Source organism: Neolamprologus multifasciatus, chromosome 13, assembly GCF_963576455.1.
Source record: "Neolamprologus multifasciatus chromosome 13, fNeoMul1.2, whole genome shotgun sequence".
NCBI classification, from domain to species: Eukaryota; Metazoa; Chordata; class Actinopteri; order Cichliformes; family Cichlidae; genus Neolamprologus; species Neolamprologus multifasciatus.
The window spans coordinates 7,148,965-7,176,345 of NC_140451.1; the positions used below are offsets into that span (position 1 = coordinate 7,148,965).

The window sequence follows — 27,381 nt, forward strand, 5'->3', positions numbered from 1 at the left end:
AGGTCAAGCATGTTGGTTTTTTTTTTTTTTGTTGTTGTTTGTTTGTTTGTTTTTTGTCCAAGAGGGCGAAAAGAAATGAAAGGGAATATCTGAATGATGGGCATCCCAAGAAGCCCAACCAATCAGCCGATCAGATCTTTTGTTTGTGAGCAGCAGCCAATCAGAAGGAAGTTATCTCAAAGAAAGGGAACGTGAGCTGAACGGCTCGTGCAAATCTCTAAGAATATAAAAATGTAGAAATGCTGGAAATGAGCCTAATACATGCTTTTAAATTACTTTTTATTAAACAGCATGTGCATGCTAACCCTGTTACAAATAAATGGGGGTTTAGTAGTGTTTCAGTTAATTCAGTCTAACATTAAAAATTAGGATCTCGGTCGCTGTGGTAGAAAAGCAGCATGGCTTTCAAACCTTGTAGCTAACAGCAGCTTTCTGTGATTGTGTCGCTGTTCAGGAGTTTGCAGGTGAGGACACCTCGGACCTTTTCCTGGAGGAGAGGGAGGCGTCACTCCGACAGGCCCAGGAGGAGAAACACAAGATCCAGATGTCGGTGCCCGGCATCCTGAATCCTCACGAGATCCCAGAGGAGATGTGTGACTGAGCGCCTGCTCAGTCTAACTGTACAGTACTCCAAACTTAACCCTAACCACAGCAAACACAACAAAACCCAAGAGAGGCACTTGAGTGTGGTGGGAGGCCGTGGGCCATCCCATTGGATGTTTGTTGACCAAAATAATGCCAATACTCTGTAAATGATTACCGCATCACCCTGTGGTCCTTTTTACATGATCTGCGTTTTCTATGGAGACTTTTTGTGTAATAACTTTCCAAAACTGTTAATCTAGCTTACGTTCTGTTGGTCTCTGGCCCTTCTCAGACCTGCATGATGAAGTTATAACGATTAGGACAAGTTAACCATGTTGTTTTGGATCAGTTTCCGTCACTTCCCTGGTTCTGTTTCCTAGTTCTTCCCTCTTTCCCATCTCTTTGTTTATATATAGATCTATTCTACACCCAGTGTGGGCAGGGGTGGGCGGGGGTGTTGTGAAAATCGGCCCATGTGTTGAGTTGGCATAGAAGCTTCTAGACCCGTGGTGTGACAGAAAGTGGTCTTTTAGAGGCGCACGCACCGCTTGTTTGGTGCCCCACGGCATTGTGGGAGAATGTGAATCTAATGGAAAATGAATGAAGGCTGAGAGACGCTGCTCGTGCAGCAACATCTTGTTGCTCATGACTTTCTGCTTCACCCAAAAAACTGAGCTGCTGCTGCCAGCGTGAGGTTTTTTTTTCAGGGAAAGCAAAAGCGAATATGTGCATATCATCCCAATTGTATAGCATCTTTAATACCATGGGAACATTTTTTTTTTCCTCTTATTCTGTTATTTCTTTTTGTTGTGGGTGTGTGCGCGTGTGTGCTGTCGCCTAGTCGACATCAGCGTTTTGTTTTCCTCTAAGAGGATTGTTGCTCATTTGTGAGCCTTCATTAATGGGATGTTTTAAGGAAGTGGCGGAGGTATTTATGGGCTCTTTGGTTGGTTGCATCTTTATAACAACTCCTGTTTAACTCAGATGGCTTTGGAGATTTTGAATTGTACTAATTTAGATTGTTTACCATGCAGTAGTGCTTCAAGACACTACCTTTAGAGCAAAATGAGAAATAAACCTGGGTTTACATTTAATTTTGTATTTTTGCATTTTTCATTTGTAACTGTTTGAGTTTTGTCCAAATAAAAGCTTCTTTTTTTTGTCCAGAGAGTAAATGAATTGCCAGTGAGTTTAATTAGGAAGAATGTATAAATCCAAATAAGCATCCAATCTCTAATGGCAGATTTCCCTTCTCAAGGTGTTACATTTGTTGTGAACTTTTTGAACTGATTAAAGGTGAGAATTTTATAATCCTGCCTTTGCTCAGGTCTCTTCATTCCACAGGAGAGACTCGAGTTTTATATGAGCAGATATTGTTTGTGTGTCTGAAGACTTCACAGTGTTGGCCTTGATCAATACTGAGTAAGAATGCAGTCTTTATCGTGTTACGATACAGCAGGCTTTTTCTGTTGAATTTTAAGTCATTGCTGCCATAGCTGACTAAACTCTAAACCTAACACTGTAACATACAGCCTTTGTTAGTGAGAGCTTTACTCACTAGCTTTTTCTTGTGTCAACAGTTGAACAATGACACTGACGTTGTGCCGAATCCAGTTGTGAGCTGATTGAGTCATCAACTGTGAGAACTCGTTTACTTGTCCAACCCCACCTCCTACAGCGCAGGCTGCTTTCGCTTTCACTTACTATAAAAGATGATTTGCCACATGGCAGCTGGAGTAGAAGACATCTTGTGTCAGATTTGTTGTGTGAAACTAAAGCCAACCTAAACAGGTTTGTTGCGCTTTGACCTGATGCACTGTTAACCGACTCTGGAAAATGATTTCTGACCACATGGTCGTTAAGCATAGTGACTATTTTGTCCCATCTCCTGTTAAATCGCATAAATCTACGTGTGAAGAGGAGCGTGCTTTGAAAAGTTTTGAAAACACAAATCCTAAAAAGAAAGCTCAGTGATGACGGATGGCATCCGTCACGCAGGCAACGCGACATCCAACCGTTTCCGCCTGGGCATCTTTAGCCAAGGTTTGCTGCTGTGTAAGTGGACTCCTCCACTAATCCCTGTTAACATACTGGTATTAGATTAAAGGTTATGCTGACGCCCTGCCATTGAAAGTTGAAACGCTCGTCTTACGCAATCCCAACAATCTTGTCAGCTCTGATGTAACCGGAGAGGGAGATGGAATTCTAATTTCACTCAACTTTTCATTTCCTTGTGTCCCAGAGCCGGGCTTCAGAGGAATCTGCAGCAGTAACATTTTAGTTCTGCAGGTCTTGGCAGACTGAGCATCTCCGTCAGTTTGGCGTGTTTGCTTTGATGCTCTCGTATCCAACCATCTCTTTATCTCTGTGGGACCATAATTCAGTCCGGTTGTAACAGGACTCCCCCACCCCCCCTTCCTGACCCAGATCCACATCCTCAGCCATTCTTGGCATCTGCTGTTGAGGAGAAGATAGAACAGCTGGGGTAGCGCCCGCCCACAGGGGGAGAAAAAAAAAAAGCCCACATCACCTCCTCTACGCTTTATGCCCCGTTAAGCCCTGCTCTGGGTCTGTGTTGTGAGCAGCCAGGGTTATTAATACCCCTGTGAGTAAGTCTTACAGGAAGAGCCAGGTTAGCACACCCATTGGTCAGTGCCTCTCATGCAGAGAGGAGCGGTGTGACCCCGAACCCAGTGGCACATACCAGCCCTCTCTGGGACTTTCACAGTTTCCACAAACTGCTTTGGCTTCTTTTCATACAGGAAACACTAACACTCTTTGCTAAAGCTGAGCACCAATCAAGTGCGTATTTGTCACCTGGTAGATTGTTGGAAAGGTGAGGTGAAAGGTCATGGCGAAACTAGGGCAAAGGTTGTGTCTTGGGAATCCGTAGTTATTCCCCCAGTGTGATTTGCTGCCACCCAGTGGATATAAACCAGAAACAAAAGTTCACATAAGGCTCTGAATGGATTTAGCCACTTATATTTTATTGGCCTAGGTGTGGTACATGGCACAGTCACGTTCCAGTAAACACAGGAAAGACTAGAACTACATCTCTAGCAGAACTTGGTGGAACAAATGTGGCATCTCAATTTAGCATTTAAAAAAATGTCATTGGAGCTTTAGACACACATGTTTTCCAGTCATCATCATCATCATCCTGATGTAGTTTTTTTCCTCAGTTCAAGTCAATTTGATTTATGATTTTTTTTTTTTTTTTTTTTTTTACATCAAAACTTTTTCTGTTGTGGCATTTTTGTAATTTCTTTATTTTTTAAATTTGCCTTTACTACTACAGCCCATGTCCTGCTCTACTACATGAATGTAATTTTATTCTGTTACCAGGTGGTTGCCAAGCAACACGATGATATTGCATATCAAAATATTCACAACTATAACATCTGATGTAAATGAGATGCTACTGTTGTGAAACTGAAACGATACAATGCTTGTATAAGGTGAGATAGGTGCATAAACACAAAGTGTGTCCTTTTAGTTGGTCAGTAGGTAGTTGTGTAATGTGATTACACCACAGTATCTGATATAGGTAAGAACTTATAGGGGCCTAAGATGTACCTGTGTGCCAAGTTTGGTTGATTAACTCCTGATTGTGTAGGAGTTGGTGGACAGACAGAAACTATGTATTTTACAATAAGATACATGTTTGCCATTGCTATGAAATATGACTTTTTCTTTTCCCACTGGCATGAGTGGACTTCCATACATTTCTCCAGTTGCCTTCTGTAGAAATCCCCACCTGTCCGTCTTTGAAGAAACACTGAGGAAAGTCAAAGTGCATTTCTAATGAGCCGAGCTGGGTCCACAGTTCTGCTTGTTGTTTTTGTGGACTGGATGCAGCTGAACAAACACACAGTGGGCCGAGTGAGAGGAGATGTGGTTGACGGTGATCCCTACATAGTCACCTGAGTTAAGCAGGGGCGGGGGGCGCTGACAAGTGCTGGGGTTGAGGAGCGAGTCTCTGTCCTCTTCATCTGGTTTAATGCTGGTCTATTTAGCAGCTCCACTGCCTTTTTCCCCCCCATTAGCTTCTTTATGTTGTTCGGATTTGAGCGTAGCGTGTTTTAGACCTGCAGAGGTAAAGAAAGAAGTGCTTGGTTATTGAGTGAGACACCGGGGTGTGTGTAACACTGTAAATGTACCTGGATGTCTTTTCTGAACTCTGTCTGACTTGAGAGGAGCTCCTAAATTGCACTTCAAGTCTGGAGTAGATCCCCCCTGCAGGCTGTAACACACACACACACACACACACACACACACACACACACACACACAGAGAGAGAGAGAGTCCAGAAGAAAAACAATCCAACATGAGGCAGCTGCAAAAACAACGACAGCAGGTCTGACAGCTCAGCGCCAATCTTGACCACATGATGTGAAGAAAGACAATAAATCCTGGTCAAAGTCACATTTCCTGCACCCTGACAATCAATCTCATTTTAGGTGTACAGTAAATAAACAGCCACCTCTTTAGTATCCTTGGATTTACTCTGTTCCTGGTCTCCAAACCTCATCTTTGTCAGGTAGCCAATGATCTCCACCATGCGGCGCTGGTCTGGTTAACATGCAAAGAAAGTGGTTAATGCAAGACTGAAAGAACGTAGTCTGACTCAGCGGCTTAAAATAGAAAAGCATCAATGAGTCCTCCTTTACCTTCCTCTCGCTGAGCGTCCTGGTTGTAGCGCATAGAGCGAGAGCTGTCCCACTTACTCTTCTGGACGCTTACTCTACAACACACACAAACACCCACGGAGCGAGCACCAGTTAACTTCAAACAGCAAACACGAGAAATAGATTATACAATGTTACTGATCCAGATTTACAGCAGAGAAATTAATTCAGAGTATGAATACGTTGTTATATCAGGTTCGTGCCGTACACTTTCAGCCCCACCTGGAACAAAGAGGCACTGAAAAGGAGCAGCTTCCCCTTAACCACAGAGTGTTTCCCAGGGTGAGTACCCAGCTTAAGGAGACTATCTCCAGTTAAGTGTGAGAAAAGGCAGCCAAGGATAATGTCCTGACCTGATTCTCCACACCTTACCTGGAACTCCTAAGTCAAAATAACTTGTGCCTGTGACGACAACCAATCAGGACACAGAGCGCCTTCCCACATGCAGTGAACATGGCGCAAACGCAGACTGAAGGAGAAACATTTCAAAACAAAACACCACAACACACCTCTGACTAGTTGCTGTTGACATTCTTGTTCCCAAAAGTCAGATCCTGCAAACTTCCACATAAAGATGGCAAAATGATTACTGACTGGGACTAATGTGTCTCAGAACAGTCACTATATCAACTTAAAATTAAACTTTATTTATATAGTACCAGATCCCAACAACAGTGGCCTCAGGACACTTTATATTGTAAGGCATAGTTCCTACAATAATACAGAGAAAACTCCAACAATCAAATGACCCCCTTCAAGTAAGCACCTGGTGACTGTGGGAAGAAAAAAATTCCCTTTTAACAGGAAGAAACCTCCAGCAGAACCAGGCTCAGGGAGGGGCGGGGCCATCTGCCACCACCGGCTGGGCATGAGGCAGGAGAAAAGAAACTGTGGAGGACAGCTTAGATTGATAATAACTAAGAATTAAATGCAGAGGGGTGTATAAACACAGAGAGTGCAAAGAGGTGAGTAAAGTAGAAGCAGTGCATCATGGGAAACCCCAAGAGCCTAAGCCTATTGCAGGGTAACTAAGGTAGGATTCTGGGTCACTTGATCCAGCCCTGACCATAAGCCTTATCAAAAAAGAAAGCAGACTGGTTGGGCTGAAGGTCGAGGTGGGTTTTGTGTAGCTATTTCCCTCACTGCCGGATTTCAAAAATGTCCGTTTTGATTTTTGTGAAGGAGTCTGAAGCCACTGACTGGCCAATCGGTGGCATGCAGTCCGTTGATGTCTGTTTTCAAATTGATTTGGATCACTTGGAAACTCGACTGAGAAACTACAAAAACATTACCTGGTACCAAGTACTACCACTAGAGCAGGGCGAGATGACCAAAAATATTTATCACGATATACATTTGAAAATTTGCGATAACGATATAATTGACGATATAACTGACACTAGATAAAATACTTTACAACTCCACAACTTTATTAGTGCAAAAAAAAAAAATCGTATGTATTTTCACTTAAACAAGCAGCTGTTTTTTATGTGCATTAAAGTTATATAAAAATTTAACAGTGCAAAATTCCTTGCTGACAGTTTAACCAAAAGGCATTTCCAGTGGAAATTGGCCGACATATCCTCAGCATAACCATGTATAATATCCACAAAACTTAAAAAGAGGTTATACACACACAATACGGTAATATTATGTTGAAGCACAGTACGTATCACTCCGCGAGGCCTACGATAGCCGTAATGCTCCGACAATCCATCAAGCGGTGCGGCTTCGTAGCTTAGCAAAGTCGTACTAAAACATTTGACAGATTTTCGAGCGCCGTGTACATAAAATCGTTTCGAGGTCAGTAAACACAACCAGAATTCATACATAAGGCACACGGGATTATAAGGGGCACTGTCGACTTTCAGAAAAATCAAAGGATTGATTTTAAGTGTGCTGTATTTTCCAAAAAGCACGGTAATAACGACGGCCCGCTAGCATGCTCTACCAAAAATAGTGCTTTGTTGTGTATCTGACGGACGAAAGCTAAACCAGTTCCACACTGAAGTTGCAGCATTTTTACAAACCAGTTCTGATTCATCCGTTTCATTCAACGATCCGCTTTCGCCCTTCTCATTCTCCGTCGCCGCCATGCTTTTTTCGCCATGTGCGTATGAAAACAAAGGCACCGCGCATGCGCGTTTTACCCATATTCTATCGCGATATTTCATTTTCTTATCGTTGCCCAACATTATACCAGTATTACCGTGAACGGTATGATATGGCCCTAACTACCACCTAATGGAAAACCCTAAAAGCTGAGCTCAGCGGATCCACTGGTTTCTACCCAGGACTGGTTTACCTGTTGTAACTGTTTACATCACCAGAGGGCACCAGCTGGTCTTTGGGCTACTATCGTTCTCTGTGGCTCTTCTGCCACAGACAAGATCCGAGTCATGCTAGGCAAAGAAATTTTTAATTGAAGTGAAGTCTGGATAGCTTGAATACCCATAATGCTTTATTCCTTCTAGCCAAATATGCAAACAAACACAGATGTGGCAACATGAATTCTGTTTCAGTCAGAGCCACGCCCAGTTTTAAAACACCAAGACTGTAAAGGCAATGACACACCCCTCACAACAGGACTTCAACAACAAGTTACTGAGAACATGGTGGCTTCATCCATCTTTTCTATACAGTCTGTGAATGTGATTAATACAAAGTGCTGAACCCTTATATTAGCTCCAGCTACATTTTAAAGAATTAAACTTCAATGCTCAGCTACTGCTTAGCAAATTTGTAAGTAGGATAAACGTGTAGATCTACTCACGTGAAAGGCGTGTTGTCCCTGGTCTGTGACTGAGGGAGGAAAAAAAGCACATTCTGAAGACAAAATAATGAATGTTGTAAAATTGAAGTAAAAAAAGATAAGCAAAAATAAACACAGAATATCTAAAAGGAAGTGTAAGTCAGTGTGTGAGATCTTTTTATGGACACACAATAAGATATTGTGGAGTATCAATAATAAATCCAGCTTTTTCCTGTAGGATGTCCACTAATATCAGATATGCACCAAAATGCTACAAAGTCAGTTCTGTATCCATATTTAGGGCATTTCAGTTATTTATAAGACCCAGCTAAAAAAATTCATCCTGTTGTAGGTTACAGATAAGATGTGTCAGACATTTGGGTTGAACTCTGCCGTGTTTGACTCCACTAAGGAGCCGCAGTGAAATATTCATGAAACTGCTGACTCACTTTCTCAGATTTTTCTTTGCGTTGGAAGTTTGGCGAGGACAGCTGTTTTTTCAGAGGTCTGTGAGCCTTTTTGGCCTTCTTAGCAGCTGGAAAACAGAAAAACAGGATGAGATGTAGTGAAGGACTGCAGCGCCATCTGCAGGCTGAAAAGAGAAATGCCTTCAGTTTCCATTCTTAAGCTGTGAGGACTGACAATGAAATGTTAAAAATAGATGAGGTGGTGGAGATGAGGTGGTGGAGATGATGGTGGAACAGCGGCGATGTGCTATGAATAGATCGTGTTTCGTCAAGTGTCCTCATTTTGCTTTAATCACTTAAAGAGGCACTCTGCGACGAGAGGATTACAGGACTGTCGGGTGAAAGGAAATGAGTAAGCATAACATTATGTGATCATTAGTCAGAGCACATGGTAAGATGAAGCCATCACATGATTAAAACCAGTTCAGATCAGCTCTCACACTGCCAACATCAAAAGCTACTTCTGATAAGCTGCCAGTTCAGCCCAGTATGTAACAGCCATGTATGTAAAGTTTCAGCATCTTGTGTTCTAAGCTTTAAACCTGTCAGTCAAACCTGTTTTGAAGACGAATAGGTGTGCCACTTTTTTCTGTCCAGCGATTCGTATTAAAAACTTAACGTCTGAATTGCTCCTCCTATTTCTAAGTTCTAACAATATCTCTTCTTAAGCTCTTTATTAAGACCCGAGTAAACTAAATGGATGAATGGACACTAGAAACAATGCTCAGAGAATAAAGTATCTCTTATTTTATGATGAGCCTCATCTATTTGAACGACGCAGTGTCTGTTTTGTAAATCATCAGCCTTTTACATCTGAGAGGAAACAGTCAGCTTGAGGCTGCAGAAAGAGTCATCCCTACAGCTGCAACCCCTAATACCAGTATACCTGGGACTTCTGATCCTCTCAGAAGTACTACCTGATGCAGCTACTTTGGGTACTATGATCACCAAGCATTTAAAAAATCTATTAGAGGATAATAAAGTGTTTTCACCAACTTGGCCAAAAAGAAAAACATATTTTAGCATATAAATTAGCACTCTCTTCTAAACAAGTCCTTCAGCATGCTGATGTTAAAAATATAATAAAAGGCATCTATCAAATTGCTAAAAGTACTAATTACACTGTATTTTAATTGTTTCTAGTACTTTAATTCTAGCAGTGTTCTTGTTTACGTTCATAAAAGACAAAATATGTAAAACAATTAATAATGAACGATGTTTAAACACTTTACGAAAGAGAAAAAATATCCAGCTTTAACTATAACATGCATCAGCTCAGTAGTTGAGATCACAGCTCACTGCGAGGAAAGTCTTTATGCTGGTACACAAATGAGCCTCGAAACTGCAACTAAACTGTCGGACGATGTCAAGCACAATGAAACCTCTGCACGAGCATTTTCCTGACAGGAACAGATCCATTATTACTATTATTATAAGATTATTTCATGTATCACAGATTATCATCACATATTATTGTTACTTCCTACATCCACCTATGAAAGTACTAAAGAAGAAGCTGAAGGCTCCAAGATAAGCTCTTTGTCTACAGAAAGGATGTAGCCCTGAATTTATGAGACAGGTAAAGATACCAAAATACAAAAAAAGATTTTTAAAAAAAGCTACATGAAAATGTAAATGTAACACATGTATAAAATATATAGAATTAAAAAAAACAACAACATAAGAATACAATAAAAAAAAGTTAATAAACATAAAGATCTATAAAAAAAATGTACAAAAAACAAAATATGTACTGAACTCCTGCTTTAAACATGTTTCCCAATGAAGGTAAATCAGATGTTGTCCTGACTGTGTGACTAAATTTTGTGCTGAAAGCATCAAAATCAGATTTTACTTCATACACCTTTTTCAGGGTGACATTCAAGCAAGTTGTAAGCACTATCAATCTCCATCTTCAAGCTTTTCCAGCACAATACCAAAAAAGGATGCATATTTCACTTCGCATCACCTCAGTAAGATCATGATCAAAGGCCAAATTAATAAGTCTTCTCATCAGATATTTATGCTTCTTTCTTACGTGACACAAAAGAATAGGAGACAGATGTTTGCTTGTCTTTTCTCATTCATTCAAAACTAACTGTAAGATGCTTAACTACATTGCAGTCTGTGTTATTGCTGAAGTCCTAAATTAATCACCTTTAAAGTGTTTGCTAATAACATCATGTACAGTAAGACAGGCACAGAGAACAGCACTGACTGGGAGAGACTTTGAACAGATGACATACTCGGTTCAATTCAACATATAAGACTTGAAGAATGCACAAGCATCTTTCAAAAACCTATTTAATCAATCATCTGTGATATTTTTATATACAATTATAATGTATTGTTCATCTCACTTAAATAAACAGGCAGCCTTAAGGTATGAAATAGTCATTTGTCTACTGTCTCAGTGGCTGATAGTGTCCCACAGGCCTTAATGTGAGTTTGAAGCAATTATGTTTAAGTTGTTTAATGATAAACAGATTTTGAATGAAAGCGAGGGAACTTCGGTAGCACAAAAAAGTGCATATTCTTTGTGTCCATGTGGATCAGCCATATTACCATTATTTCCCCCTAAGGTTGCCAAAAGCACCAAGTTAAAACTTGAAAAAACTGCAGCAATACACAAAAATATAATCAATATTCTATTTATTCGGTGACTAAGCCGCTTTTCCTTCAATCAGAAAGCCTTAAGTTGGCTAGTTTAGCATCGGGCTAACGTTTAAAGCTTTCACTTTGGGGAAGTAACTCGCAATACTGCTACTGCTGTGTAATCTTGGTTAAATTCACAGCATATTCCATAAATTACCCTGCAATAACTAACTGTTATAATAGCGGCACCGTATTGCATCACACTGAGTACATTTCAATCATTTATCCCACGAGTTTGCTAGCTAGCAAAATAATAAAAACAATTTTAAAAATTAGCATGTGTAACGTAGACACTCCAGAAAATTATTTACTAGGACTTACGCAAACTCCCCCATTGTGAAAACGTACAAATCCTTCTTGCAGACTCCTTTTATTTTTCGCTTTCCAGCAAACACTCATTATAACGGCAACCTCCGGACACGTTAGTGCACTCACCCCCGACTGTTCGGGGAGGGAGGGGGTCACACATTGAAGAGACAACGTGCAGAGCTACAAGGCAGCCCAGGCAGAGAAATGTTGGTTTTAGACTTCTGTATCTGATAACAAAACTATTCAAAATCAGATAGTTATTTATGGTGAATGAAATACGGTTACAGTTTCACGAAGTTTTAAGCACCAAATCCGAAATCCACGCACTACAATATTAAAATCCAAGATTCTTTATTACTTTATACAGAAAAGCTGGATATGGTACGCAGAAAAAAACGACAAAAAAAACACCAAAAAATAACCCAAATACAAATAAACGAACAAAAAGTTTTGTAACTGTCAGTTTCCTTTTAAAATTCAACAAAATTGAACGACGTTACACAAACAACTACGTGTGCGCATGCGCAACGCTTTGATTCCTTGTGACGCGGTAACTTTGCTTTGATCCTTTCTGACGTGGCAACTTTGCTTTGATCCCAAAACCCTTAAGTAGGAGCGCTCACCTATTACACTTTATGGCTTAACGGACATTGACCTGACAGCAACGAAAACCCTTTCGAGAAGTTTTGAGAGCATTTTATGACAGAAACCAAAACAAGTGCAGTTTTGTTTCTCACCAATTCACAAAACAAGCAGACACGTTACACTATGTCAGCCAACACATCCTTTGGCTCAGATGAGCTTGAAATAAGTCGTGGATACCAAAAATTCAACTGCAGTTTCCAAAACTCAGTTGAATTTCCACAAAAAGGATACGTCAACACCTCAGCAAACCCATCTTCCTCCTGAAATATCATCTTCCTCTGAAGATGATTCTGAAATATCATCTTCCTCTGAAGATGATCTTGAAATACCTGAAGGGACCATTTTGGGAGATCACCACGTGGTAGAGGCTTTCCTTGGGGAAGGAGGCTTTGGTGTTGTGACCAAATGTCGCAATACAAAAAACAACCAAACTGTGGCTATTAAAGTCAACAAGAGAGACCCTGAAAATCTGCAACAGGCAAAACTGGAAATCTTCATCCTGGAGCAGCTGCGACGCTTGGATCCAGACAGGTGCAACATTGTTGAATGGAACGGCTATTTCCTCGATGGGGAGCGTATTTGCTTAAATTTTGAACTCCTCGACCAAAGCCTGTGGGACTACATAAGGGACCGGAATTACCGGGGTCTCCCAATAAGAGAACTCAGTCCAATTTTGCATCAGCTCGCAAATGCTCTGTTCCACCTGGGTTCTGTGGGAATAGTACATAGTGACCTCAAATCTGGAAACATAATGATTGTGAATCGCCATGAGTCTCCAGTCAAAGTCAAACTTATAGACTTTGGCCTCGCACGTCCCGCTTCTGCACTGATTCCTGGTGACTGTGTGGGGACGGTTGGTTTTTGTGCACCCGAGGTTATGCTTGGCATTCCATGTGATGAAGCAATTGACATGTGGGCTCTGGGGCTGGTAGCTGTGGAGCTTGCTACAGGGGTGCCTCTCTATCCTGGGGAAGACGATTATGATGTTTTGAGATTCATAACTGAAACCCAGGGTCAGCTACCAGATCATCTTCTAGAGTCTGGCGTGTACACTGATCTCTATTTCATCAAAGATAACTACAACGAACAGCGCTGGACATTTAAGACCAAAGAACTATTTCAATACGAGACAGATTATCAATCCAAGGAAACTCGATATATAAAACTTAAGTGTCTCGATGACCTCGAAAAACTAATGAAGGTTAGGCGAGGACCTGAAAATGGCCAACAATTACTTGTCAGGCTAATCAAACAGATGTTGGCCTTGGAAGCAAATCAGCGCATAACACCTTCGGAGGTTCTGAAGCATCCCTTTTTCAACACTGGCCTCTCAGGGAGAGCCCCCTGCACTGACATGAATAGCACAGGGGGAGAAAACCTTGTGCTCTCTCAGCAGCCTTCAAGCTGGGAAAGTCATGGATCGCAAAAATTCAACTGCAGTTTCCAAAACTCAGTTGAATTTCCACAAAAAGAACACGTCAACACCTCAGCCACCCCATCTTCCTCCGAAATATCATCTTCCTCTGACGATGATTCTGAAATATCGTCTTCCTCTGAAGATGATCTTGAAATAATTGAAGGAACCATTTTGGGAGATCACCACGTGGTAGAGGCTTTCCTTGGGGAAGGAGGCTTTGGTGTTGTGACCAAATGTCGCGATACAAAAAACAACCAAACTGTGGCTATTAAAGTCAACAAGAGAGACCCTGAAAATCTGCAACAGGCAAAACTGGAAATTTTCATCCTGGAGCAGCTGCGACGCTTAGATCCAGACAGGTGCAACATTGTTGAATGGAACGGCTATTTCCTCGATGGGGAGCGTATTTGCTTAAATTTTGAACTCCTCGACCAAAGCCTGTGGGACTACATAGGGGACCAGGGTCTCCCAATAAGAGAACTCAGTCCAATTTTGCATCAGCTCGCAAATGCTCTGTTCCACCTGGGTTCTGTGGGAATAGTACATAGTGACCTCAAATCTGAAAACATAATGATTGTGAATCGCCATGAGTCTCCCGTCAAAGTCAAACTTATAGACTTTGGCCTCGCACGTCCCGCTTCTGCACTGATTCCTGGTGACTGTGTGGGGACGGTTGGTTATTGTGCACCCGAGGTTATGCTTGGCATTCCATGTGATGAAGCAATTGACATGTGGGCTCTGGGGCTGGTAGCTGTGGAGCTTGCTACAGGGGTGCCTCTCTATCCTGGGGAAGACGATTATGATGTTTTGAGATTCATAACTGAAACCCAGGGTCAGCTACCAGATCATCTTCTAGAGTCTGGCGAGTACACTGATCTCTATTTCATCAAAGATAACTACAACGAACAGCGCTGGACATTTAAGACCAAAGAACTATTTCAATACGAGACATATTATCAACCCAAGGAAACTCGATATATAAAACTCAAGTGTCTCGATGACCTCGAAAAACTAATGAAGGTTAGGCGAGGACCTGAAAATGGCCAACAATTACTTGTCAGGCTAATCAAACAGATGTTGGCCTTGGAAGCAAATCAGCGCATAACACCTTCGGAGGTTCTGAAGCATCCCTTTTTCAACACTGGCCTCTCAGGGAGAGCCCCCTGCACTGACATGAATAGCACAGGGGGAGAAAACCTTGTGCTCTCTCAGCAGCCTTCAAGCTGGGAAAGTCATGGATCGCGAAACTTCAACTGCAGTTTCCAAAACTCAGTTGAATTTCCTCAAAAAGGACACGTCAACACCTCAGCCACCCCATCTTCCTCCGAAATATCATCTTCCTTTGAAGATGATTCTGAAATATCATCTTCCTCTGAAGATCATCTTGAAATTCCTGAAGGGACCATTTTGGGAGATCACCACGTGGTAGAGGCTTTCCTTGGGGAAGGAGGCTTTGGTGTTGTGACCAAATGTCGCGATACAAAAAACAACCAAACTGTGGCTATTAAAGTCAACAAGAGAGACGCTGAAAATCTGCAACAGGCAAAACTGGAAATTTTCATCCTGGAGCAGCTGCGACGCTTAGATCCAGACAGGTGCAACATTGTTGAATGGAACGGCTATTTCCTCGATGGGGAGCGTATTTGCTTAAATTTTGAACTCCTCGACCAAAGCCTGTGGGACTACATAGGGGACCAGGGTCTCCCAATAAGAGAACTCAGTCCAATTTTGCATCAGCTCGCAAATGCTCTGTTCCACCTGGGTTCTGTGGGAATAGTGCATAGTGACCTTAAATCTGGAAACATAATGATTGTGAATCGCCATGAGTCTCCCGTCAAAGTCAAACTTATAGACTTTGGCCTCGCACGTCCCGCTTCTGCACTGATTCCTGGTCACTGTGTGGGGACGGTTGGTTATTGTGCACCCGAGGTTATGCTTGGCATTCCATGTGATGAAGCAATTGACATGTGGGCTCTGGGGCTGGTAGCTGTGGAGCTTGCTACAGGGGTGCCTCTCTATCCTGGGGAAGACGATTATGATGTTTTGAGATTCATAACTGAAACCCAGGGTCAGCTACCAGATCATCTTCTAGAGTCTGGCGAGTACACTGATCTCTATTTCATCAAAGATAACTACAACGAACAGCGCTGGACATTTAAGACCAAAGAACTATTTCAATACGAGACAGATTATCAATCCAAGGAAACTCGATATATAAAACTCAAGTGTCTCGATGACCTCGAAAAACTAATGAAGGTTAGGCGAGGACCTGAAAATGGCCAACAATTACTTGTCAGGCTAATCAAACAGATGTTGGCCTTGGAAGCAAATCAGCGCATAACACCTTCGGAGGTTCTGAAGCATCCCTTTTTCAACACTGGCCTCTCAGGGAGAGCCCCCTGCACTGACATGAATAGCACAGGGTTATAAAAACCTTGTGCTTTCTCAGCAATCATCTGATTGTCTGGGTGTCCAAAACTCTAGGGAAGCTAGCAATTCTTGTGAACAAAAGCCCAAAGTAATAACAACAACAAAAACAACCAATGAATATGGTCTTAAACTTGGGCACAATTGGGCTTAAAATCAATTCACTAATCACTCAATATTCAAAGCGGAGCAGCAGTCAACTTACCATCACATCAGTCCTTCAATCAGACCTACAACAACTGTCTTCCTACTCTCACCCCAACCGGTCGCAGCAGATGGCCGCCCCTCCCTGAGCCTGGTTCTGCTGGAGGTTTCTTCCTTTTAAAAGGGAGTTTTTCCTCCCCACTGTCGCCAAAGTGCTTGTTCATAGGGGGTCATATGATTGTTGGGTTCTCTGTATGTATTATTGTAGGGTCTACCATACAATAATACATACAGCCTTGAAGTGACTGATGGTGTTATTTGCTGCTATATGAATTCAATAAAATTGAATTAAATTGAATTCAAGATGAATTTGGAACTAATTGGAAATAAACTGGATATTAATTAATTAATTTGAGCATCAAATAATTGTTGTTTGTACTTCTTTATAAATATAGTGCTACTCTTCTACTGTTTAAATTGCTACTGTTTAAAACTGACTCGTTTATTCATTCACTCGAGCATAAAAACACACACACACACACACACACACACACACACACACACACACACTGTACAGTACCAGTCAGTGCTTACATACTAGGTCTTTGCCCTACTTTTTCATGCTCACTGGTACAAATGCCTGTTACTAGAGCTAAATGGTCTCAATGTACTCTCACAGTTATTGAACTGTACAAATGCATACAAAATAACGCTCACGTAAACATAACTGTGCACTAGTTTGCCCTTATTGCTGCAGTTTGTTTCAAATCACTTTGAAAAAAGCTCAGCTTCTGTCAGTCTCTCTTTCTCACACACACACACACACACACACACACACACACACACACACACACACACACACACACACACACACACACACACACACGAGCCCAAATGGACACAAACGTGTTTCCTGGCAGCCACTTAAGCACACTGAGAGCTGTTAATTACGTCAACAACATCTGTCTCTGCAACAGTGACTTTAATGTAATGCGTGGCTTTATCTCTCTCTCTCTCTCACACACACACACACACACACACACACACAGACTTTTTAAGCACTTTCATGGCTGCCCTTCAGCCGTATGAAATAGAGAATGAGATCCAGCTGATGCAAAAAACAAGAATAAATTCTCCACCCTGCTTCTTAGAGAGTTCCTCTTCATCCCCAACCTCGTCTTCAGTGACCTCTGACCCTGTGGTGTACTCCTCATCCTCTGACAGAAGAGACTGCTGTCTCTGAAAGGGCAAAGGTCAAGGCTTTTAGACACACACTTCTTTCTCGTCTAAAGCAACATTTGTAGGTTCCTCATTTGTAATTTTGAATCATTTTAAAAAAGTAAGCAGATATCATGAAAAAAGAGTGTCCTACCAGCTGAAGACTCCAGTTTTTCAAAAGGGAAAACTGGTTAAAGACACAAAGTAGACACAGTAAGAACACAGAAAGGCTGAGGGCAGACAGACAGAAGCACACAGAGAAATGGGAAGTGTGCGACTTACGGTGCTGCCATCTCCTCTCAGAGATCTGAGGACTGTTGGCTCCAAGAGAACGTCACAGTCCTGAACTTTTTCTGCACTGGACTGGCTCTCCTCAGCACTGACACACACACAGGAACATTTGCAATTAGTGTATCGATAACACACACAATCAAAAAGAACATTGTGAAAGAATCCTCACACACTCACCCCTCTGCCGGTGGAGAGTTTGACACACACACAGCGTCTCTGTGCAGCAGCAGGTCATTGAGGACTCGGGTCTGGGCTGAAGTCTCCTCGTCACAGTTCTCCTCATCGGGCACATTCACTATGTGATCCCGCGTCTTACAGCCCTGCACACACACACAAACACGAGCAAACTGGATCAGGATTTCTTCTGCAGGGTAAATTTGGGTGTTTGTCAATTTTACCCACCAATGAGAGAGATGTCAAACAAACTCTGCTGCAGCCAGAATGAGACTGCTTGCACAGTGTTTAATTAACATGCACCACGTCACAGGTGCACGCAAATGAGACGAAAACTGTCTTTAGCCTGTAACCACAAAACTGTGGGGGCCAACATTGGAAACCTGAGGGATGAGGCCTTGGAAGTGTTTGCTGAGCTAATATCACATCTGTACACAGACTGAGTCTGCTTAATTTCTGTTCCATTTTTAATCCTTACTCTCAGGTTTTAATTTTGCATTAAAATTGGCTTGAAGTCCCAAGTTTTCACTGATTCTTCCAATCACAGCATGTTTTCATTGCAATGTAAATTCTCAGCTGAGGGAATATGTTTTAAGTGTGCAGCTTGTTATTCTGTACCTTACTAAAACAGCTGAATGAAGCGTAAAGTGTGTAGTATTGTTATGGGAATGCATGTATGGTAATTTGGTAACTTGTAGAAATATTTTTATATTGTATTCTACTCTGCTGCTGAGACTCTTTCTACATCTACTAGCACACAGGACACACACCAAGCATATCTGTTCAATCAATCAGACTAATTTCACTTTGATCTACTGACAAAATGAAGCAGATTCCACATTTTATTTATTAGGCTTTGGGGCAGTAACCTTTGAGCCTTTAGAGGGCGCTATAGTCTAGATCTTTATATGACTTATGACAGGGTTGATGTTTAAATGGATCCAGTTTCTAGTTTCAGAGATCTGATGTGCAACCATGTGTAGCATTCTGCTACAAAGTTCTTAATAACATTCTGGGGAAAAGTCACATGACCTGTGAACCACCACTTTTAGATCAGTCAGATGCTACCAACACCACCAAGTCCAGATTATAGAACGATATCCTGGTCATGTTGAACCAGCTGTATGCTACAGCAATGCAGCAGAAGCAGCATCAGCTCACTGTGAAAGAGTACTGCTCCACTTCATAGTGGTTTTAATATGAACTCAGAGGCTTAAGGTGGACCTGGTAAATTATTTTCCACTAACATATACTACTACAGTGGTGGATGCTCGCATTAAGCATTTTATTTTCAAATAACTATGTCAACGCATGTACGAGAAATTCCCGTGAGCTAGAAGTTCAGGCTTAAGCCTGATCTACACACTCAATTCAAGTAGTCTTTCTCCTACTCTTGCCTCTGAATGATGTCAGTGCTGTTTTTGAGGGGCAGCCACTCAGAAGAAGGTTGCCGTAAAGGACAGATGATGGCAGAACAGCTTGTTTTAGACGAAGATGAACTAAGGAGCTGTACAAGTATATCGGTATCGGATAAATATGGATTATTTTGAGCTATTAATCATATAAAGTTTTAAAAAAAAAAGAAGAAGAAGAAGAAGAAGAAGAAGATGTGGAACTGGAAAAAGGAATAAGTGAGATTTGCCTATAACTGACTTATGCCTATCTATATGTCCTCACATTTACTTGTCCTGTTTTATCAATAAAATGTTTGTTAAATGAACTCCAAGTGTGAAGGTGCCCTAAGAAAGCAAAAGCATTAATGCATTAAGCATTACCTTGCACCTAGAATAGGTAAAAGTGTGTGTGTGTGTGTGTGTGTGTGTGTGTGTGTGTGTGTGTGTGTGTGTGTGTGTGTGTGTGTGTGTGTGTGTGTGCATGCATACCTTTGGTATCCCAGTGGGGTCAAAGCGGAGAACCCGCTGGTTGCAGCACGGATATATTCCTGCACCGTGCCAGCCTCTCTCTGTAGCCATGCCAGGGTACAGGACGCTGTCTGGGTGGTACTTGCACTGCGTCAGCTCTGCACATACAAACACCTACACACACACATACAAATGATTTTTAAAAGTATATCCTGCACGCACTCTTACTCTGTTCACTTTCTCTTTATTATTCATTTTGCTCATTTGTGCAACACACACACTATAACACTCCAACCTGCTGGCATCGGAAGCAGGTGAGGTAGTTGATGGTACCCCAGATTCTCCAGTAAACCAAGACCCAGGACTTGAGCTCCTCATACAGGCCTGTGATGTATTCGTGCACATCCCAACTCTTCTGTCTGCACACACACACACACACGCGCGCGCGCGATCACTCACACACTGTGATCAGGAACTCAGCCAATCAAGTAAAAGGTTAAAGTAAAAGGTTTAAAACAGCCATTAAAACATGCTGCTATACCTGCTGTGTGTATAGATGATCTCTCCACGAGCATCAATATTGATTTTGCCCGGAACACAAGAAATTTTCCTCTCTGTGTCTTTGGTCAGCAGCTTAAGGCACAGACCACACCTGGGATGAAAAGCATGGATGACAAAGAATATAAATTAAATTAGCAGAGAATATTCACATGCTCGCTACACATGTCAGAGCATAAAAAGAAACACAATGCAAAAATAAAAAGCTTATACTCACCTGTACAGAGTTGAGGCATTTCCTGGTGAATCTCTGTTCTGGTAGTTTGGGTCAAAGAGACGCTCAATTTTCTTTTGAAACAGTTTGCTTTGAGGGTGAAAGACAAGAAAGGATCAAACTTGAGCTGATATTGCATATATCTTAATAAAAGGTTAGAAAAGTATAAGCCACTGTTGCTTTAGTAAAATTATACCAGGTGCTTTTGTGACAGTAGCCTTTGTGCTTGTGCTTCAGTTATTTAATGCAACACATGCAATATTTCTTTTATTGGTGTTATATGGAGAAACTGTAACCTGACAAAACTTCAGCGTAGGAATCATGTAAAAAAGTCTGACACTTCTTAGATCTTTAGACTGAACTGGCTAAAAAGAGAAGTCACTGCATTGTTCTCTACATCGAATCTGTGGAGCTTAAAGAGACCATCTGTCTGCAGCTCAACTGCTGCAGCCGTCATAGTGTTACTGACAGAACTTTTAACTTCTCTGTGATCATTGAGAATTTGAGGAAATATATTATTACACTGGCAGATGCTCATACCAAAAGCTCAGGCTTCAGTCAGCGCTGAATGAGTTTAAGTTTTGGTTCGTGGTTGCTTTTTTGGCACTTCTCCCTGTGCATCTTTTGTAGATTTATTCCCAGTCTTTTCCTATTTTTTTCCTGTCCCACCTGTTCCTACCCGTGTCCCATTTCCCTACAAAGTCTCAGTGCATATATTTGTCTCCATTCCCTGTCTCCACGTTGTTCCTGGTGTTGCTTATCTGCATTTGAGTCCTCATTTTGAACTGAAACACAACTGCATTTAATGGCAGAAGAAGATGTTCTCTGCGGTTTGAACCTTCTGTTTGCTATGTGCAACAAATCAGAAACAGTTAGCACAAATGGAGGGGGAAGAAGCTAAAATGGCTTGTTTTAGATTAAGACTAACCCTAACTGAGGGTCCACGCCGAGGCCCGGCGTTAAAAAAGGATTATTTTGAAATGCGAATGATGCAAAGCTGATTCACAGCTTTGTCCAAATATTTGTATTCACAGAGACCCAGAATACAAATACGGTGCCGAGAATAAGCAAAGCAGCTTCCCCCTCTTACCTTTTAAACTTGTCTTTTTTGTCCCTGATGTCGTCGGCCTCGTTGTGGCTGAAGAGTTCAGCGATCCGTGTGGCCAGGTTGCTGTTTATGCAGTTCATGTTGCAGGGAGTAGCCACAATGGCACTCATGTGCTTGTGGCAGTACTGGATGCACTCCTCCACCTGAGCCAGACGCATATACAGAGCACTCATCAAACAAAAATGGGAAATGTCCTTTCAACAATGCTCCGTCCAAACCATTTCAACACTTCTTTAGCACTTCTAGCTCTTCTTAAGAGTAGTGGTGAGAAAACACTGCTACCATAACTGCACGGGGGCAAAAGAACATCTGCACTTTCATGCAACACTAACTTAACAAAGCTCTGTGTGTAGGCCTCTTGTTTTTTTGTGGATTAGGAGCAATTACCCATTGTTACCTTTGAACTATCATTCTAAACACTGCCTGCGCCTTACTGGGCAAATGTGAGACTTTTGCACCTTTGCTGTAACATTTTTTTTGGATATATCTAAGAAAATGTGCTCACAGCTGAAAAACAAAAGGCCCGATGCACATCACCACACCTTGCGTCACATGTCACAACACTTACTAACGTGTCCATCTTCAAGAACTCGGAGGAGATCAGGATTGAGATCACATTGCTGGGCTCTGTAACCGACAAATACCACATGACCAACCAAGCAAACCCCACGAATGACAAACAACACAGAACACGCAGCCAGTGACGCACCAAACACACACCACGTTTAGTGACCAATAAATCAAGCGCTACAGGTGGTGTAAATGACAGCTCAGGGATGTGTAATAATGTTGATTGTTTTCTGTTCTTGTTTCTTTTTACCAAGTCGGGGTTTGTCCTTGTTTCCCTCTCCTGCTGAGTTCCTCCTGACGTAGTTCATAAGCCAGTCAAAGATCTGCACGTCACAGTGGACTGAGATGTCAACTTCCTCCCACCTCTGGGGGTCCACAGATAAATATTCAGCAAAGTAACGCATCTCCTTGACCAGAAGATCTCTGGGACAAGTGAAGTCCTGCTTCAGGTTCTTGGTCTCATCGCACACATGGATGACCATGTTGGGACTGTAGGGAAAAGCCAAAATAATATTCAATCATATTCATCCACAGGGTGTGAGTGATTAACGCTGAAAACATTTCCAATTTAAGATGGAGTCATGTTTATAGATTCGATTTTCAAAGGATGTGTGAGGAATCTCTCTTAGCTCGGTTCACTGTGGTATGAAAAGGTATCTCGCAGCGTACTCTCGTGGTTTCTGAGGTTTTTCATCCTCCTCTGCTGACACTCCTTTCTCTTTCTTCTCCACAGCAGCACTTCTTCCTGTGGACTTCAACTTGGACCCTGTACACAAAAACGTTGGAAAAAACAAAACAAAAGTAAAGTTGTCATGCAGCATGAGAACAAAAATCATACTACAGCTACTGCACCCCTCTAATTTATTAGATTCTTTCAATTATGTGTTTCATAGGGGCCTCGGAGCACTTCCACAAAATAAATAGCTGTGCTGGAACTTACACCATCATGAAACCCATAAAAGAAATCTCTTATTCAAAAAATGTTTATGTGTTTGTGTTTATGTTAGTTGAAGTTTTACATTTAGAGGAAAAAAGGCATTAAAGTTAAAATATAACCTGTGATTAGAGTAGAATGCCATTTAAACTGCTTTATAGTAATTCCAATCGATTATACTGTAACACATAAAATCACATCCAGAATAATGTCTGGATGATTTTTGTATTTTTGACTCTATACACCATCTGATTGGTTCTGTAACTCAAGCTAGCAGGTCTAATTAAAATGCAGACTTAAATTACAGCGGGTTTAACAACAGGATCGCATTAATCGTTTAGGAATTGGAGCTATTTTTATATATTTATACATTTTTGGTTACTTTTGAGAGACACTCAGAAGTAACTGGACAGCATTCCTCATTATTTGATGACAGCTCAAGAAAGATATATGATGATGTCTTTGGACTGTGGAAGGAAGCCAGCATAAAACAGGCAAATATATAAAAACCAAAAGTGGTCAAATTATATAAATAGCCTTCATAATTTCATATTTACTCAGCACTTTCTAGTAGTATGTAACAACACAATAAATTATGGTATTATTATACTTATGTTTGCCTATTACGCTCATTTCCTGTGGTGCCTTTTTATTCTTTAATTTCACGGTGCAGCCCCCGAGTTTATCCACTGTCTGAAAGATTATTGGTTGCCTCTTGCAAACAGAAGGTTTGAACAGCAGGTGGGTGGGGCTTCTGTGCTCACAGCCAGAACTGTGTGCCTGAGATGACCAAACTTAGTATATCCTCCCTCACTGACATCATGCAGAGCCAAAAGTGTAGGAAACTGTGTGAAACAGCATATTTCGAGCTGTCTGAAGCCTGAGCTTGTGGTTCCCAGGGTTTAAATGCACACATACAGCTCTTGCTCCCCATGTACAATGAACTGTGTACTGTCCACTGTGAAGTTTGAAAGACATGAGTAAAGCTATCGATAAAACCAGTTCCTGCTGATTAAACTTATTGAAGGTTTTATCTGTGGGTGAAAGTAACTGACCTGTAACTTTGCTGCTGCTGCTCTGGCCGCTTCCTCTCTCCACTATGTCCCGAGTGTCCAGCAGTGTGGAGAGGAGGTCTGACGGGGAGCTGCTTCCTTCTATCAGGGCATTGCATTGGTTATCCACATGAGGAAACCCCCCCATGCTCTTCAGCTCCTCAAACCGACGGGCACACTGCAACACAATTGCATCAGAGCCACAGAATTATTTCTCATTAAAAATTCAGGCCTCTTGTTACTAAAGCATGGAACGAACTATGGGCGGGATGGGATGGATGGAGACGCAGGATGGATGAAGGGGTTCTAGTTACCCAGTGATCCAGTTACCTCCTTAGGAGTAAAGCCTGGTACTAGCTTGGCCACATTGTCCCAGTTTATGGGCTGGGGCACACCCCACAGGGAGCCCAGCACCATGTCCAAAACCAGGACGTTGTTGTCGTAGGGAAAGTTGTTGTTATCCGAACAGAAGCGACTCATCTCTACACACACAGAGGGCAGGAAACAACAGGCAGCAAGTCAACAATAAATTCCTTCATCTGTTTGATCATCATAGCCAAATTAGAGCTGAAATCACTGTGCAGTTAGCACCCATTTTAATTGCCTTTAAGCATTCTGCACATAGTCAGCACATAGATTAATACAAGAGTGGCGTGATTGGCATTTTTTTTGTAGCAGTATTCAGACGTGTTATTGCAGTTGGATAAAAGCTGTATTTAAGTCTACTAGTCCTTAAACTAATTGCTCTGTACCGTCTGTCTAAGGGCAACAGGTCAAACAGGGAGTAACCAGGATGTGAGTTATCTTTTATGATGTTTTGGGCCTTTTTAAGACAGCGGGTGTTGTGTAGATCTTCCAAAACGGAATACTTTCAGGTTTTGGACTATTTGTGAGGTAAGTAGAGTGGGCCAATAGCGTCTGAGCGACCGTTTTATAGCCCAGGTAATAAATTGCTGGATAAAGGGAATGGACCAGTTGTGAAACTGTGCACCACTGCATAAAATAATAAATTTGGCCAACTACTGAGACAAATGTTGTTTGTTTCTTTAGTATGGTTTGGTTGTTATGCCTCAGAAACACATTTTCATTGAGGAAAAAAAAAGAAGTTTATTGTAAAAGACTTTGCTGAACTTGCCATTCACTACTATTCAAAGTTCCTGTGTTTTGTTTTTCTGTTATTAAATGCATCACAGGTTAGAGCATACTGGTGACTATGTATGAGCTGAAAGAGGAGACTGATCATTCATGTACTGTACATGATACGGGTAGATGCTGTACGTTTATGGGATGCAGTAGAGGCACAGATTAGGGTAGGCCGAGTGCCTCTGCCCTCCTGCTGAATCAACATCAGATGCTTTCAGGTCACATTAAAATCCTCAGATTTCCTAGGACACACATCCAACAACAGAAATGACACTTACTGTTCTGGTCTGTGAGATAATCCTCACCGTCGTCTCGTACAATCTAATAAGCGGGTAAATGTTTCATCTCATTGTGCGTGTGGATGATGCTGATGCTGCGGTGCTCTCCTACCGGCTAATGCTAGCTAAGTTTGCGGGACGGGACAGATCTGCTGCCTTCAGGTACTCCCCGTAAATATCAAACGACAGTCACTAGTGATGTGGTCCGTCCTATTGCGTCATATACCTTCTGGTGGGATTTACACCGACATATTTATCTCTCTCTCTCTCTCTCTCTCTCAACGCGTTTGAGCACAGTGGCTATGCGATGACATTTAAATCAAAGGCGAAAGTGAACTAGAACATCAAAAATGTGCCCTCAGGCTCAACTCTGCCTCAGTAATTCCGATAGCCATGGAAGGTAGCATTAGCTTCTAGCTAGCATACAGTTAGCTAAGCAAGTGGCTATTTAAATTGACGTATGTATGTCATTAAGCCGACAACACAGAAAATGCTATCGGCAGGTTACACTATCAAAATACTACATAAAAATCTACCCCCAGAACACTTTCGATTAACAAAATGCGTTTATTCGGTCTGTATCTGCAACGGTGACTCGTCACTGTTGGCGCAGTGCAGCAGGCGTCCTGTTGCTTGGAGACAGTGGTCGCAAATCAAGTGCTTCTGCCATAAAGTCAGACTTTAAAAAAAAATTCAATGAAATTATATTATACTAATATGTCATTTAAATGAGCATAAACTAAAACTAAACAGTTAGGTCCAAGTTTTGAAATTGAAAATCTTGACAAAATTTCTAACATTGTCTATCACTTCTACCTCTTCTTAAAGTCAATAAAGAGTTATTTTACTGATGGCATGAAGTTGGCTTTAATGTTAGTTGTAAGGTCTTGGGGTTGTTACAGCTTCACCTTGATCACAAACTACGCCACCGTCGAACTCGCTGGCTGACCCATGCTTTGAGGCAGAAATGAGCACTTTACAGATACTTTTAAGAAACAACTTTCTCTGAATTAAATTGGCTTCTCTTGCTTCAACTTGCCATGGGCGTGCACATCAACATGGGCACCAGTGGAACCAACATGCAGTACAATAGTTCCTACATGAGAGTTTTCACAATACCTAATGGCATATAAAATATGCATAGTGCAAAACAAAATACATTAACTGAAAGTAAGGCAGCAAAACTCCCACCAAATCACAAAACTATTGTGATTTCTACTTAAACACATTATAATGGGAACATGTTTACATTTTAGCATTTATTCTGCTTCTAGCAATAACACAGTTTTGTGTACTGGCCTATCAAGGTACACTGGTTTGACAGTCCTTTTCCCATCCTTATCCAAAGTTGAATTACTGAGCAAAAGCTTAACCTTTCTAATTCTTCCATCTGCACTTGGATATACCTCTGTTACTCTTGCCAATTTCCACTTGTTCCTTGGAGAATTGTCCTCTTGGAGAATAACAATGTCATTCCCCTTTGCATCCTTTTATCTCTTTGCCAGATTTGTCTCTGTTGAAGATTGAGAAGGTATTCCTTTTTCCACCTTGTCCAGAATTTATTGGCCAAAAACTGAACTTGGCGCCATCTCCTTCTTAGGTACAGGTCCTGGCTCACAAATTCACCAGGAGGAGGTAGAATAACACTGGACTTCATCATGAGAATATGATTCGGTGTAAGAGGCTCTAAATTTGGATCAGTTAGGTTTTCTACTGTTAATGGCCTGCTATTCACAATAGCCATGACTTCATAAAGAAATGTTCTGAGTGAGGAACTGTCAAGTCTCTTAGAAGTGTGATCCAAAATAGAAGTTAAAACACTTCTAATAGTTCTAATTTGCCTCTCCCAAACACCTCCCATGTGACTTGAAGAGGGGGTGTTCAGAACA

General features: G+C 41.6%; 3 protein-coding genes across 10 annotated transcripts in view; 2 read left to right on the forward strand and 1 right to left on the reverse strand.

Annotated features, from left to right (window-relative positions):
- Positions 1-1,896, forward strand: part of xpo1b (exportin 1 (CRM1 homolog, yeast) b) — a 26,832-nt gene extending 24,936 nt beyond the window's left edge. For all 3 annotated transcript variants that reach the window (XM_085181991.1, XM_085181992.1, XM_085181993.1), the window contains exon 25: positions 455-1,896. In XM_085181991.1, the coding sequence (XP_085038117.1) occupies positions 455-601 (147 nt within the window). In that variant the 3' untranslated portion in view covers positions 602-1,896. The remainder of the gene's footprint in view (positions 1-454) is intronic.
- On the reverse strand, positions 1,695-26,186 carry sanbr (SANT and BTB domain regulator of CSR). 6 transcript variants are annotated; one of them, XR_014877462.1, is made up of 21 exons: positions 25,493-26,185; positions 24,402-24,553; positions 24,075-24,249; positions 22,755-22,851; positions 22,336-22,574; positions 22,084-22,142; positions 21,498-21,658; positions 20,411-20,497; positions 20,177-20,287; positions 19,931-20,054; positions 19,657-19,809; positions 17,777-17,919; positions 17,591-17,687; positions 17,463-17,495; positions 17,230-17,329; positions 8,476-8,561; positions 8,048-8,100; positions 5,257-5,330; positions 5,070-5,158; positions 4,746-4,922; positions 1,695-4,673 (listed from the first exon to the last, which is right to left on the reverse strand). XR_014877462.1 is itself a non-coding variant. In XM_085181996.1 (21 exons), exons 2-21 carry the CDS (start codon positions 24,549-24,551, stop codon positions 4,637-4,639), a joined length of 2,151 nt encoding a protein of 716 aa, XP_085038122.1. In that variant the 5' UTR covers positions 24,552-24,553; positions 25,493-26,185; the 3' UTR covers positions 1,695-4,636. The 6 variants fall into 6 exon arrangements, 5 of the variants coding, with proteins under 5 accessions (XP_085038122.1, XP_085038123.1, XP_085038120.1 ...); XM_085181996.1 differs by having other exon boundaries at positions 4,746-4,828; XM_085181997.1 differs by having other exon boundaries at positions 4,746-4,828; positions 8,048-8,076; positions 25,493-26,184.
- On the forward strand, positions 10,266-19,342 carry LOC146504950 (uncharacterized). Its single transcript, XM_085183544.1, has 2 exons — positions 10,266-10,281; positions 12,270-19,342. Exons 1-2 carry the CDS (start codon positions 10,266-10,268, stop codon positions 15,947-15,949), a joined length of 3,696 nt encoding a protein of 1,231 aa, XP_085039670.1. The 3' UTR covers positions 15,950-19,342.
- Positions 26,187-27,381: the final 1,195 nt, after the last annotated feature.